Below are 13587 nucleotides of genomic sequence, written 5' to 3'. Positions count from 1 at the left end.
CCAGTTTACATCCCTAATAGAATGCAAATGAAGCAACTCTGTTCCATCTAACAAAACCATCACCTCGAATAAGAATTTGATCTTTTTTCTTTTAGTTGTCAAATCAAATAACCTAAGATAAGAACCGGCTCTCATGTCATATATAGAAATCGGAAGCTAATCTATTGCAAACACTTTGGTAGATAAAGAGGTAGAAAAAAATGAAGGAAATGATGGTACAGCTTGGAAGGATGAACTTGTCAAAACTCGACATAGGATGTCAATAAACATCCTTTTCTTCTGAGCTCATCTTATTCCTTGCAGGATAGAAATCAAAATCAAATGAAACTTCTAATTTAATAAAGCTACTATTTCAATAAAGCAGCCCGAAGATGCTACCTTGAAAAGGTATATTGAGGTTAAAAAGAAAAAAAAAACACTTACCTGAGAAAACTAGATAACTGCTGAAGGATCACAGAAAGCTTCCTATAACATGCGCCAAATTGAGATGAACGAGAAACACTGCCTCAACTATACAGCCATTGCCATTAACCATGCAGGTTCAGAAAAGCAATTAACAAGCTATTACACAAGTGTCACCCAACAAGAGGGGCAATGAAAAGAGGAAACATATGCTCACATGTGCCCTACAGGACTAGGTCCCCATCGACAACTAAAAGTGGTCACACAGAGTACAACAGCAAGAAAAATACAGCCTTGTTGTACAACACTCCACACAGCAAACAGATATGCAGATATTTTTATTGTCCAGGGAGGAGCTAAAAATGACCTATCAACTACACTCATAAATACCTCACGCAAAAATAGTAGACACCAGATCCAAATCTAGAATAGACCAACACATCCAGCAACCGCCTATCATTCAAGCCTCCAACTGAGGAGGATCACTGCAGTGTGAGGAATAGTCAGTTACATCTTTCAGAAAATTGGTACAAGAAATCAGTATAAAGGTTGAATTATCAAATAATAACTACCACCTCTGCATCTTCCACCATAGCACTGGCAGAGGTCCCCATCTTTTGCTGGTCATCAGCTGCCATTCATTCATCAGGATGAAATCAGTATAAAGGTACAGATGACAAAGGATATAAAAATAGCCAAGAAATAGAATAGATTGTAATACATGTTTTAAAAGCAAGTCCAACAAGGGAAATTTTCTACACAGATCATCACCATGAAAAGAACATTTGATCTTAATAACATAAAATCCTTTTTTTCTCCCAACATGAAGTCCATTGCAAAAGCAAAAATGCTTTCATGTTAACAACTATTCCAGCATCTCATAATTGGAGTCTAGATGAATGAGACCAGTGATCCAAATTTGTTTGGTAATTCCATTCCCTCAAGCTTGCCCAGGATGAGGGCATAAGCAGTCAGTAACAAAATAATGTGCAAAGAAACAGTCATGTAAGGTTTTCACACATACTTGGTGTAGCACTACTACTGGGCATTATTGTTCACAATCTTAACAATGCATTCAACAGATTCTTGTTCACTGTAGCTTTTCATATTCCAATGAAAGCAACCATACACATATCCACATGCACCTGGCATGGCAGCCTTTGCTAATTCCATCTTATCTCACTAGAAAAAAAATTCCAACATGGCAAAGTTATATGCTTACCACTTATTGAGATGTGAACCTGAAGATCCAGATCTGAATCTGGTTGAGAGTCCAGATCCATTTCACGTCATAGAGAGTCCTTTATGTGCCTAGGTTCCTTACACTAGTAGGTAGGGAAACCACTTCCTCCTCGATTGTTTAAAAGAGGCATATTCAGAATAGGCAACAAACCTCGCCCTACAGCATTACTTCTTCCATGTCCTCTACCTCAACAGAATCCGTGGCCTCTCCCATGGAAGAATCCAGTATAAAGGACAACTTGAGAATCACTTTGTCCTTTGTTTACACTGTCCGATAGGCCTTTAAGGGACATCTCATAAGTAACTTAGGACTCAGATGTTCAAAATTAAGAAGAGCTTCAAGACACTCCAAAGTAATAGAAAATACACGATAGTCTGATCCTAAACCATTTAGGGTCTGTTGTACTTTGTCATTATCAGATACCTCATACTCAATTAGGGCTAACTGAATGGTTATGCTCTTAATCTTATTAAGGTAGTCCATGATAGTGATGGTGTTATCTTTCTTCAAATTTTGAAAATCATGGTTCAAAAACATTACCTTGGACTATGATATCTGATAATAAGTCCTGGTTAAAATACATCCATAACTGCATAGTCATGCAATCATCAAGGACACCAATCAAAACATCTCGTGAAAGGGTCAAAGTGACATACGCTACTAGGGCCTGATCCCTTTTCATCTAAGAGGGACGAACTTTGGATTCCTGATCTGGGATGAAGAAATGGCCAGTCATTCCTCATAAACTCTAGTGGAACCGAGACAGACTCACCCAGATGCCCCGATAGATCCTAACACGCTATAAAGGGAGTAATTTGCCTTTTCCAAATCAGGAAATTAGAGTTATTGAGTTTTTCATAAAAAAGTTGTGGAAGAAAATTGGAAGACAAATTTGGAGAGAACCCAAATCCATATCAAACGATCTTTTAAAAAAGAAGAGATGACAGAAGCAATAATAAGAAATATATGCTGCTGAAAATTTCAGACAAATGACCTACTTCAAACATGTATCAAGGCGTAAACGAGATCCTTTTTTTTAAGGATAGGATAAAGCATAATATGTAAATATGTAAGTACGAATTTCCTTTTCTTTCAAAAGAAGCCTTGAACCGATGGTACTTTGTATATATAGAAGTAGGACAAAAACAAGAAGGTGATATATATATATATATAAGGAGAAAGAAATACCCAATCCAGAAATAGACAAAAGCTGACTATATCCAGATCTAATGAGACCTGATATCAAGATTAATCAAGAACAGGTTTTAGAATATTGAGAAAATCAGATCGAGCCCACCGAAACTCACGATATTCAGATCTGACATCAAGAACAGAATAGCAGTTTTGCTGACAAACTAGATAAGAAAAAATATCAGGAACTAATTTAATGTCAGATCTGATAATCAGATATAAAAGATCCAAGAAAGGATGATTTATCACAGCAGCCTGACAAGATTCAATCAAGAAGGTCGACAGAGAAGATAGATATAAACCAGATTGGTTAGATCTGATATAAAGGCAGAAAATAAGAGGGAAGGAACACAAAAACAAGAGAGAAAAGATTTAGAAAAGGCCACCCAAAAGGCAGATCAAGATCTATAAGAAAACAGCTGAAAGAAATTTGATCAATCGGTCATGCTCTGATACCTTAATAAAATATGGCTCACGATCTTTGAACCAAATTTACCGCAGAATAAAGAAGAAAAGAAGAAGGGAGTGGATGTGTTTGTTTTTATGTAAAATGTTCTCCGCAAGAGAGGGAGACGTGTGGGCTGGTATTCTTTAATAATAACAGCCTTACACTTTACAATATTGCCCCAATGTTTATCTCTAATATAATACAAATACAAGGGCAAAAGAGTAACACAGAAAGTTTACAACATAAACGACTCTGACGTGAAATGGATCTAGACTCTCAACCAGATTCAGATCTGGATCTACAGATTAAAAAGAGCTATATATGGATTGAAGCAAGTGGTTTGAAAGTTTTTCTTTAGAAATCTAAAAACATGGTTTTCAGAAATCTTCATTGGATCATTCATTGTTTATTTTCAAGAAAGATGGGATAAATACTCTTATTTATGTTGATGACATTATAGTTATAGGATCAAAAAATCATGTCAAAAACATCAAACTTCTTTTGAGCGTGAGGTTTCATATAAAAGATTTTGGAAATTGAAATATTTCCTAGGTGTTGAGGTAGACAGAAGAGGTGACGGTGGTCTCACTCTAACTCAGCATAAGTACATCATAGACCTTCTTGGCAAGACAGGTATGAAAGACTGCAAGCCAATATCACCCCCCAAGTCCCGTACATCAAAGATTGAGTAGTGCAAATGAGTTGTATGGAGACCCCACTAAATATAGAAGTATAGTAGGTATGCTCGGATATTACATATGTAGTTAATCAAGTGTCTCAGTTCATACATGAGCCAAAGGTCACTCATATGCTATGTCACAAGTGCGGGTGCGGGTATGGGGGGAGGGTATATATATATATATATATATATGGACTTCATTAGGGTTAACTGAATTTACTTTTGGATAGAAATGGACCTGTTGATTTCACCTAACACAAAGGAAGTTGTGTGCACCCGCCTGGGTGCAGGTGAGATGCGGGCGCGGTGCCCTGTTAGAAGAGTCTTTGTTACATAGCTCATATGGATGTAGTGAAACACATATTGAGGTATTTAAAAGGTACAATGGGAGATGACCTGGTGTATAAAAGAAGGTTACATGGAGAAAATATGTTGTCGTTGTTAATATATATATATATATATATATATATATATATATATATATATATATACACACACACACACACACACACACACACACACACATTGTAATAGGAAACACCCATTAGGGGTATTTTTGTTTTTACACATTCATGTAATAGGTTGTGCCATTAGGGGCACAACAGTCATTTTATTATTATTTTTTAGAATAGGATTTTATTAATTTGTTTAAGGGCATAAAGGATAGTCAGCGCATAGAGTTGTTGAGACCTCCCCAGAGTTAGATACTCTAGAGGTCATCAATGCAAAGATGAAGAAGGATCGAGTGGAGTCTTAAACTGAGTTTGGATCGGGTTAATACTTCAAAAGTCATCAATACAAAGACGAAGAAGGATGATGGAGAACCTCTGAAGGATCCAACTCCTTACAGGCAGATGATTAGAACAATGTCTTACCTTTCTATTATTCATCCTTATATTGCACGTGATATTCACTCTGCTAGTCAATTTCAACACGATCCCACTAGAATATATATGAGTGTTGTAATGAGGATTATTAGATGTATCAAAAATATTGTTAATTATGGTTTATTTTTGTTATCATCTTCCCTGTTAGAAGTTATTGCATATTCTGGCTCTGATTGGAGAGGAGATATGAATGATCATCGCTCAACTACAATTTTTTGTGTCTTTTAGGAGATTCGTAGATTTTGTGAAAATGCAAGAAGCAACAAAAGGTGTCTTAGTCCTCTATAGAAGCAGAATATCGAGTTATGACAACCACTACCTTTGAGTTGGTTTGGCTGAAGCAGCTAATAGAAGACTTGGGTGTTCATGTAACAGAACCCTCAAGATTGTGGACAACAAAAGTCCAATTTGCTGACAATCATATTTTTCATAAGAGAATCAAATACATCGAAATGAATTGCCATTATGTTAGAGAAGAATTTTTGAAGAACATTACTTTGCCATATGTATCATCTGCATATCAATTGGCAGACTTCTTCACAAAAGCACTTGTCACCCAGATTTCATTTCCTTCTTTGCAAACTCTCGATTGTGGCAAAGTGAGTTTGAGGGAGCGTTAAAATATGCATATATGCATATCTATATTTGTACATATATATGATATAGATATATTATAAATATTTGTATATACATTGTAATAGGCAAATACCCATTAGAGGTACTTTTAGAGTCGTTGGGACCTCCCCAACAACTCTATTTATAGTTGTTGGGGAGTATCCCAATGGCCCTATGGGGCTTGATGAGTGTATACATAGGGGAGTCTCCCCCTTGCGAAACCAATGCTTTCTCCAGCATATTGAAATACATTTACCTATATTTTTATGTGCTCTCTTGACCCTTGTATGGGTGATGCATGTGCTTATATGATTGACCCATAAGTGGTCCTTTTTTATTTGACTGTGTTCTTGTAAGCCCATAAGAGGCACTCCATTGTTCTTGTTCTTATTTTATTAGAGTCGTTATTAGCATTCTCTAATGCTGACTGGGATAAAGATCCAGATGAAAGAAGATCCATTTCTGGTTATTCTACATCTATTGGTAGCAATGTGATATCACGTAGTCGAAAACATAGAGCAATTATCAGGTCGAGCACAGAAACTTAATCCAGAGCTATGGTTGCAATTGAAACGAAATGGCATGGATCCCAATACACTCCAAGAATCGAAACATAATGTATTTGGACAAAAAAATAAGAAATAAAATGAAGCATAAGAAATTTAAAATTACATAATATCCTCAGTACAAAAATATAATCACACTCGTAAACCTAAAACTACCCATCACTCTCTCAACCTTCACAGATGCACACATCCACAATATATAGAAAAAGGGAGAGCGGAAATAGAGTAAAGGAGAGCTTTACTAGCTGTTGGAGAGGGTTCAACAGCTAGTGTAAGTAAACTTAGATTGACTTAGATATTATAATATAATATATAAATATATTATATATTTAAATATATATACGGATATACATATATAATATATAATATATATAAAATAATACTCACAAAAATAATACATTCATCTTAACAGCGATCACTTCTGAACTGACATGCATCAAGTTTTTCCTGATAGAATTGGAAGAAAAAGTCTTAGTTTGTTTTGTTTTGTGATAATCAAAGTGCAATCTAAATATCAATAAATCTGGTCCAACCAGAGTTACCGGAAACGCCTATGGAATAGGGGAAGCGCGCTTCGGAAGCGCGAAACGCGACGCTTTCGAAACGCGAGGGGAAGCGCAGGTTCAATTGAGGAAGCGTGTACCCCTTTAAATGGGAATGTGGTTCCCTTTAAAGGGGTACACTATTGTGGAAAGAACAAATTTGCCCTTAAATTTTTTTTACACATGAATATGTTTTTTACTAAGGATAAAATGGGTATTTTACAAACCCCATGAAAAAATAAAATCGAAAGGGGCTTAGGGTTTTGCTTTTTCATGTATCATCCAACTCTCTCTCTCTATATATATATATCGAGTTTTTGGCGACCTCCGAGTTCCGGCGACCTCAAAAAATTCCAGTGGCCTCCACCGACTTCCGGCGATGAAGATGTTCAGGACCTTCAGGTACACTATCTCTTCTCTCACCCTACTCTCTCACTCTCTCTATCTCGACCTTTTTTTCCTTTTTTTATGAGTTCTGGATTTGCTGGGTCCTTGGTGAAAAGGGGACGACAAGAAGCAAGGGTTGGGTTGGAGGGCTGGACCAGTCCCAACACGAAGCAAGGGCACATTGGGTGCAAGGTGACAGTTGGGTTCAACATTGATCTGACTGAAGACAACTCTAACAAGAAACAATTCCATGATAACTCTTTAACTCTGAAACAACATACACCTTAAAAAAAACTCCATAAAGAGATAACTATGAATACCTAGAGGTCCAGAACCATATCTATAAGTTAGAAGCATAGTCACTGATATTGTTGATATTTTGAGAATATCGCGATAATATTAGTGATTCAAGGTCAGCTGATATTATTGGCAATATATTGCGATATTGTCAAAATATCACGATAATATCATGCTATCTTTGGGAAATCTTATTTTGTTATATTTTAAGCCTACATTTTCTATTTTTTGTTTATTTTATATTTTAAAACTTGTTTCTTTATTTTTTGCAAGAAAAATAATGCAAAACTAATTATTTTCTTTATTATTATTATTTATATTTTTAAAAATTTCACCCATTGAAAATAAGATGAGAGAGAATCGTTTACGGTGGTTTGGACATATTCGACGAAGGCCTAATGATGCTCCAGTTAGAAGGATGGAGAAATGGGAAAATATATTAGTTAAAAGAGGTCGAGGTAGGCCTAGGAAGACATGGATGGAGGTGATAGGAAAGGATATGAATGCTTTGAACCTCACCGAGGACATGGCATTGGATAGAAATGAATGGAGCAGAAGGATTCATGTGGAAGACCCAGAATGATTTTCTTTGTTGGTTCATATCGCCGACCCAATTGTTTTGGGATGAAGGCGTAGTTGTTGTTGTTGTTGTTATATTTTTAAAAATTTCAAACTCCCAAGATTTTCCCCTGACAAACCCTCGGCAAGAAATTGCAGAGACCGATACAGATGACTATGGTTAGAAAGTACGTACAAAACCAGCATACATCTGAAGTAGCTCGATAAACATGCAGTATTAGAAGTAAATGCAAAAATGACAGAAAAACCTTCACACCTAAGTTCTTCCAAAAATGCTAATGTTTCACCTATCGAAAAAAAATGCTATTGTTTCTTTTGTAAGCAACAAGGTATAGGCTTGCCAAAACAGCAAAATTAGTTTCAATGCGAAACTGGAAACTGGCTACAAGTAAAAGCAGATCAGGAATGCTAATCTATTGCATGACATGTAACCATCTATGACAGACTAAAACGAATATGACAGCTGCCAAAATTGAAAGGTCAGATTCCAACAGCAACATAATTAAATTTGACTGGATCATTTACATAACTGACACCTGAAGCAAAGTATATACGCAAGAAAGAATTTGTGTATGGTAAAAAGCAACAACACTAATTTTAGCACAAAAGACATATTTCAGCATTTCTTGAACCAAGTACTGTCATAATAAGACAGTGATACACAAAAAAGTGCCAGAAATACCATACATCGCAGAAAGAAAGGTAAAAGAAGCCACCAGTTAAAAGCTTTGAGTGATACCTCCATCCTCTGGAATGTCAGATGTCCATAACGTTAGATTGTCCCTCAGCAGTTGCATAATCAAAGTGCTATCTTTGTAAGATTCTTCATTCAAAGTGTCAAGTTCAGAAATAGCCTCATCGAAAGCTTGTTTTGCAAGGTGGCAAGCTCTGCATTAGAAAGATGCCATAAAGGCATATCAGACACCACAAAACTTTCTTCGACACCAACAAGAAACGATATAGTCAATGATGTGCACAGTACATACCTTTCAGCCGAATTCATAATCTCATAATAAAATACTGAAAAATTTAATGCTAATCCCAATCTAATAGGATGAGTGGGTGGTAAATCTGTCTCTGCTGCAGTGGAAGCTGACTGCAACATAAAATTAGCAAAAAAGAAAACCACTAATCAGATCCATTTTTCGTTATACAAGTTCATGTTTGTTTCAGAAGGCAAAACCTTTTCTGGTTTTCTCTTTTTTTTTTTGAAGAAAATATTTTTCTGTTATATTTGTTAACATGAAAAATCTTCAGATCAGTAGCAAAGCCAGAAATTTGATAGGAAACTAGCAGTTGATCAACATATTTACATTTAATAAAAACAATGAACACCTCAGCCTGATGGTTGAAACGGTTTCCACCACCTCGGCATGATCCATTAAAAGTGAACAAGCAAACCTGTTTTAGATCTGACAGACAGTCTCACAGAGTCTAACCCTAACCCACTTGGATAAGATGCATAGGGGTCAGAGTCTCCTAGTTCCACTGCACCAGCAATGACCCAAATCCATCAAATAAAGCTGGCCAACATAGAGAAACATCAATGCGAACAAGATCTTAAACCCAGAGTAGCAAAACACTATTAAAACCCATAGTGATCCAGACCAGATCTAATTGGAAGAAGGCCTAACTCACCAGCATTTGACTCAAACAATTTAAGGCCTGCCCTCCTGCTAGTCCAAACCTAAGCCATCACAAGGTTTGGCCCAAGCTCACTTAGATGTGAGCTGGAAATATATGGAAAAAGATGGACAGACCATTATCTTTGGTTCATGTTTTCCAACCAAGACCACACAGACTTCACTAGTATCCAAATTACACCCACTTAGACTCCACACCGAAACATCCCATGTGTACGGGAATTCCTTTCGCCTCAGTACAAGAGAAACAAAAAAGCATTTTTTCCAAAATAAGGAGTTGCATTTTCTTGGTAAATATAAGAATAAGAACGAAAATTAGCACCAAATAACGCTATTAGCAACAATATTGTATAGACCATAAAGCATATCATTAATAAACAGAAGTAAATGGCAAAGCTGCCTCCTTTTGGCTCTACCAAATGAAAGGATAAGAAATAGGAAAACATGCATGGTAATACAAACAATGAACTCAGCAGTTAGCACATGGGATAAAGAGAAATCCATTGAGACTTTAGTCATTAGATAGAGTTGATGATACTAGACAATAAAAAAGCATCTACCCTATCACTTAGCTGATGCCAAGTTCCCTAGTCCCATTCCAAGGGATCAAGCATGACTCTACTGCCATGAGATCATTAATGACTAGGAATAGTCTCAGAGTGTAGTCCTCAACCTGCTCCCAGGTTCAGCCATGCCATGTTGCCCAAGCCCCTGATCATACCATTACCATGTTTCTTTGCTCTCATTCTCTGCTCTTAAAAATAGAACTTCAGTGTAGATTTTTTCCTAAATCATCCCAGGAAAACACCATCAGTGGTTACTTTATTTCACATAAGAGTCCAAAACATTTCCTTCCACGAACAGCTATTTATAACATGCACAGCAGGAAATGCCTCACTGAGACTAATTACTCTAAAAAATTCACAATCATATGCATGCGTGAATGCCTTAGTAATTCTTCACTCCCTTTCCTTGGGCTTATTAAAATATTTGGACCTACCTCCTCAGACATTCCAGTATATACTAAGCATAATTCATTATCATGACTACTTAAATTACCTAGAGACCAACCTCCTCTCTGCATTCACCTCAGGGGTGGAAAGATTTGAACCAGAGAATTAGAAAAGGCATATAGAATAGGAAAGAAGAGAAAATGGATAACTCTCATCAAAGTCAGTCATTTGTTATCCAAGTCTATAAATGATAACAAACAAGCTACTGAAATCAAAGCAATACAGGACTCCTTTATGCCCCTTTTCTTACAAACTCATATGCTTGATTTGCAAATTGAAGAACAGAATCAAGAATCAGCAATTCACTCTATTCCTCATCACAATATCTTGCCTGATAAGCTTTCAATGAATGATCAGCAGCCTCCTTCCTCTCACTCCCAGTCTTGAACTCAGCCAAGTATCGATAGTAGTCACCTTTCCTGTCAAAAGGAAAATACAATAATTCACACCTAAAAGGCCTGAAAACATTACATCCTATGTCAATAGAAAGGAAACAACAGATATGAGAATGAAGAAATTACTCACATCTTGTAGTAAAAGACAGTAGCCTCACCAGCAGGTGATGAAGGTATAAGATGTTCATCAATAACAGTCATCACATCAATACAGATGCTTGACAATTCGGATTCCACTTTCTGCTGATAATCTCGAATTCGTTTTGCATTCACTTCATTCCCTTTTGCTTCTTCCTTCTGCTCGATTGATGAAAGTATCCGCCAAGAGGCTCGGCGAGCTCCAATCACATTCTTGTACCCCACAGAGAGTAAATTTCTCTCCTCCAATGTCAAGTCCACATCTAACTTCGCAACTTTCTTCATTGACTCAACCATTTCTGTGAATGGAAATGGCTCGGAATTATAATTTCCTTTTCTTTAATTATTCTAAAAAATAAAGAGATCCTAACTAATGAAATCTATAGATTCTATACAAAGAAATAGTTGTATTTCACATCCAAAGTTGTCAAATTTGCAACTATTAACTCTTTCGAGAAAGAATGGAGAAAAAAACACCAATATTTTCATTATCTTTTGAGAAAGAACATCTAAAATATATAGATTCATGACGCATGTTTGAGTGCTTACGCCCTCCACTGTCCACCACCTCTGTTACCTAATTTTTCTACTTTTCTCACTAAACCCGCTATTTCTACTTAATTGCACGAATTACACAAATTTTCTCGTTCCTCAGAAGCCCAAAAGAACTAAGAGAATATGCCTAATGATGAACTCTATTACCATCAATTTGCATAAAAAGGGACACTTTTAGGCCAACGATCTCATCACCCAGAAAACAAAAACAAGTGACACGAAGAAATCTCCTGGCCAGCGTCTATTAGACATGCAAAAATCTCCTATTTCATGATCAAAACCACCATTTTGAGTCTTATAAAATTCAAGAAATGAAAAGAAAACATGCAACTTTAAACCCTTTTCACCCTTTACCCGATCAATTATACATTCAAGCGCTACATTTTGTTCACTCAATCCACCATTGTCAGCATCACGAAGAAAACAACTAACTTCCAACTCCCAGGAATGAAAGAAATAAAACCTAAGAAAATGCCTCTAGGAGAGAGAGACCTCTGTTCTAATTCTCCCCATTTTCGGGGCTATACACACCATTTTAGTAGAAAATGCGGCGTCATACAAACCAATTCAATAGAAAACAGGAAAATAAAAGTCGCATTCAAATCCTAAATCCCCCAACTCCCCCCAAAGACACTAGAAACCCTAAAAAACCCAACCGCGAGCAGGACGCCGCCGTACCGATCATTCAGGGAATCCATCAAAAAACACGAACCACAAGACACAATCACGGCAAAAACAAGAACCAGAAACCTTAGACACCATCTGCCGACGGAATGGAGAGTGGAAAAACCAAAAAGGAAGGAAGAGAAACAAAGGGAGAAAATCGAAGGATACCGTCGTAACGCTCCGCCAGCTCGGCGAGTTTAGCGACGTAAACGTAGCTCTCGCGTTCCTTCGACGGCGCCATTTCTTCTTCTTCTTCCCCTTCTCCTTTCTCGTCGATCTGAAAAACGAATGTATACAGAAAGAGAGAAAGCTTTCACCTTAAGTTGTTTGAAGTCCAAAGGAGATATTTATAGCGGACTTTGGAATGAAATGACTTTTATACCCTCATGATTGAGACACGTCCATGCGTGCTTGGGGCAGCCATTTTAGAAAATAACTAATTTGCCCTTAGAAAATTTATTGATGAGGGAATCATCAAATCAAGCCAGTTGGATATGGGTCATATGGATCCGATCTTTAAATGGCTGAAAGGATTCGGAACGAGAGCTTGCCGGTTATGGGTCGGGTCAGGATTTATCCGACAACGTGTACTTTTTCAAATATGGATCAAGATTCTGATCTGCATTTGAGCACTTATATGGCACTGGATCTGCTAGAAATGAGTAAAAGTTACTGAATTTTATGTGGGGAAGGTGGTTTCGTTAGGCCCGATTTTGACCTGGACTTGATTTGTATTTGTTTTTCCAATTTCGACCCAGATCCGAGTATACCTGACTATCTTTGTTTCAGATCCGACCCAGACTTAATATGAGTCAGATCTGAACTGTATAACCCTAGGGTGGGTCCCATTACCGATAATAACCAAACTTTGGATCCCATAGTGGAATGTTGCATTTCATTGTGGTTCAGCCCCAGATATCCATTTTGAAGTGGTCAGTACGTGGGAGTGTCAATTGGTCAGGTTTGGTTTGAACCTATGTGGAATCAGACGTGGCCCCAATTTTTGGGTAGGGTATTTGATCCGGATTCAAGTCTAATCAGACTCACCATAAGATAAACCATACCCAGATAAAAACTATATGGACCAGACCCGAGCAATACCCATTAAAATACTAATTTTTTATTCATGTTTACATTGAAACTTTGCAGGTCTTAATCAGAACTTGGGTTGGCTTATGGTCTTGTATAAAATTTTACAAACTATACCTGGATTCATAAATGTTTGGACTTTCAGGTCTGAACCCATGTCTTAATCGGGTATTCTTATTTATCACTATGCTCAGATACTATAGGGTCCAGCTAAACCTTACCCATTGACACCTTTATCCTTAATCAAAATTA

General features: G+C 37.0%; 1 protein-coding gene across 1 annotated transcript; it reads right to left on the bottom strand.

Moving 5' to 3' along the window:
* Positions 1-521: 521 nt before the first annotated feature.
* Positions 522-12567, bottom strand: LOC149836601 (14-3-3-like protein B). Its single transcript, XM_090005471.1, has 7 exons — positions 12415-12567; positions 11018-11324; positions 10824-10911; positions 8823-8932; positions 8576-8724; positions 978-1033; positions 522-887 (listed from the first exon to the last, which is right to left on the bottom strand). Exons 1-7 carry the CDS (start codon positions 12485-12487, stop codon positions 885-887), a joined length of 786 nt encoding a protein of 261 aa, XP_089861597.1. The 5' UTR covers positions 12488-12567; the 3' UTR covers positions 522-884.
* Between the last annotated feature and the right edge of the window lie 1020 nt (positions 12568-13587).

This window comes from Nuphar pumila, chromosome 5, assembly GCF_984573655.1.
Source record: "Nuphar pumila chromosome 5, dmNupPumi1.hap1.1, whole genome shotgun sequence".
Taxonomy (NCBI): domain Eukaryota; kingdom Viridiplantae; phylum Streptophyta; class Magnoliopsida; order Nymphaeales; family Nymphaeaceae; genus Nuphar; species Nuphar pumila.
The sequence above is the reverse complement of the archived record's forward strand: the minus strand, read 5'-3'. Positions and strand labels throughout refer to the sequence as shown.

What these genes read in the sequence shown, in the direction of transcription:
- LOC149836601 (XM_090005471.1), bottom strand. Translation starts at nt 12,487, where the DNA reads ATGGCGCCGTCGAAGGAACGCGAGAGCTACGTTTACGTCGCTAAACTC. An exon ending in ACTGTCTTTTACTACAAGAT is followed by an intron (nt 10,912 to 11,017) that starts GTGAGTAATTTC and finishes TCCTTTTGACAG; the next exon opens with GAAAGGTGACTACTATCGAT. An exon ending in TGACATTCCAGAGGATGGAG is followed by an intron (nt 1,034 to 8,575) that starts GTATCACTCAAA and finishes AATGAATGGCAG; the next exon opens with CTGATGACCAGCAAAAGATG.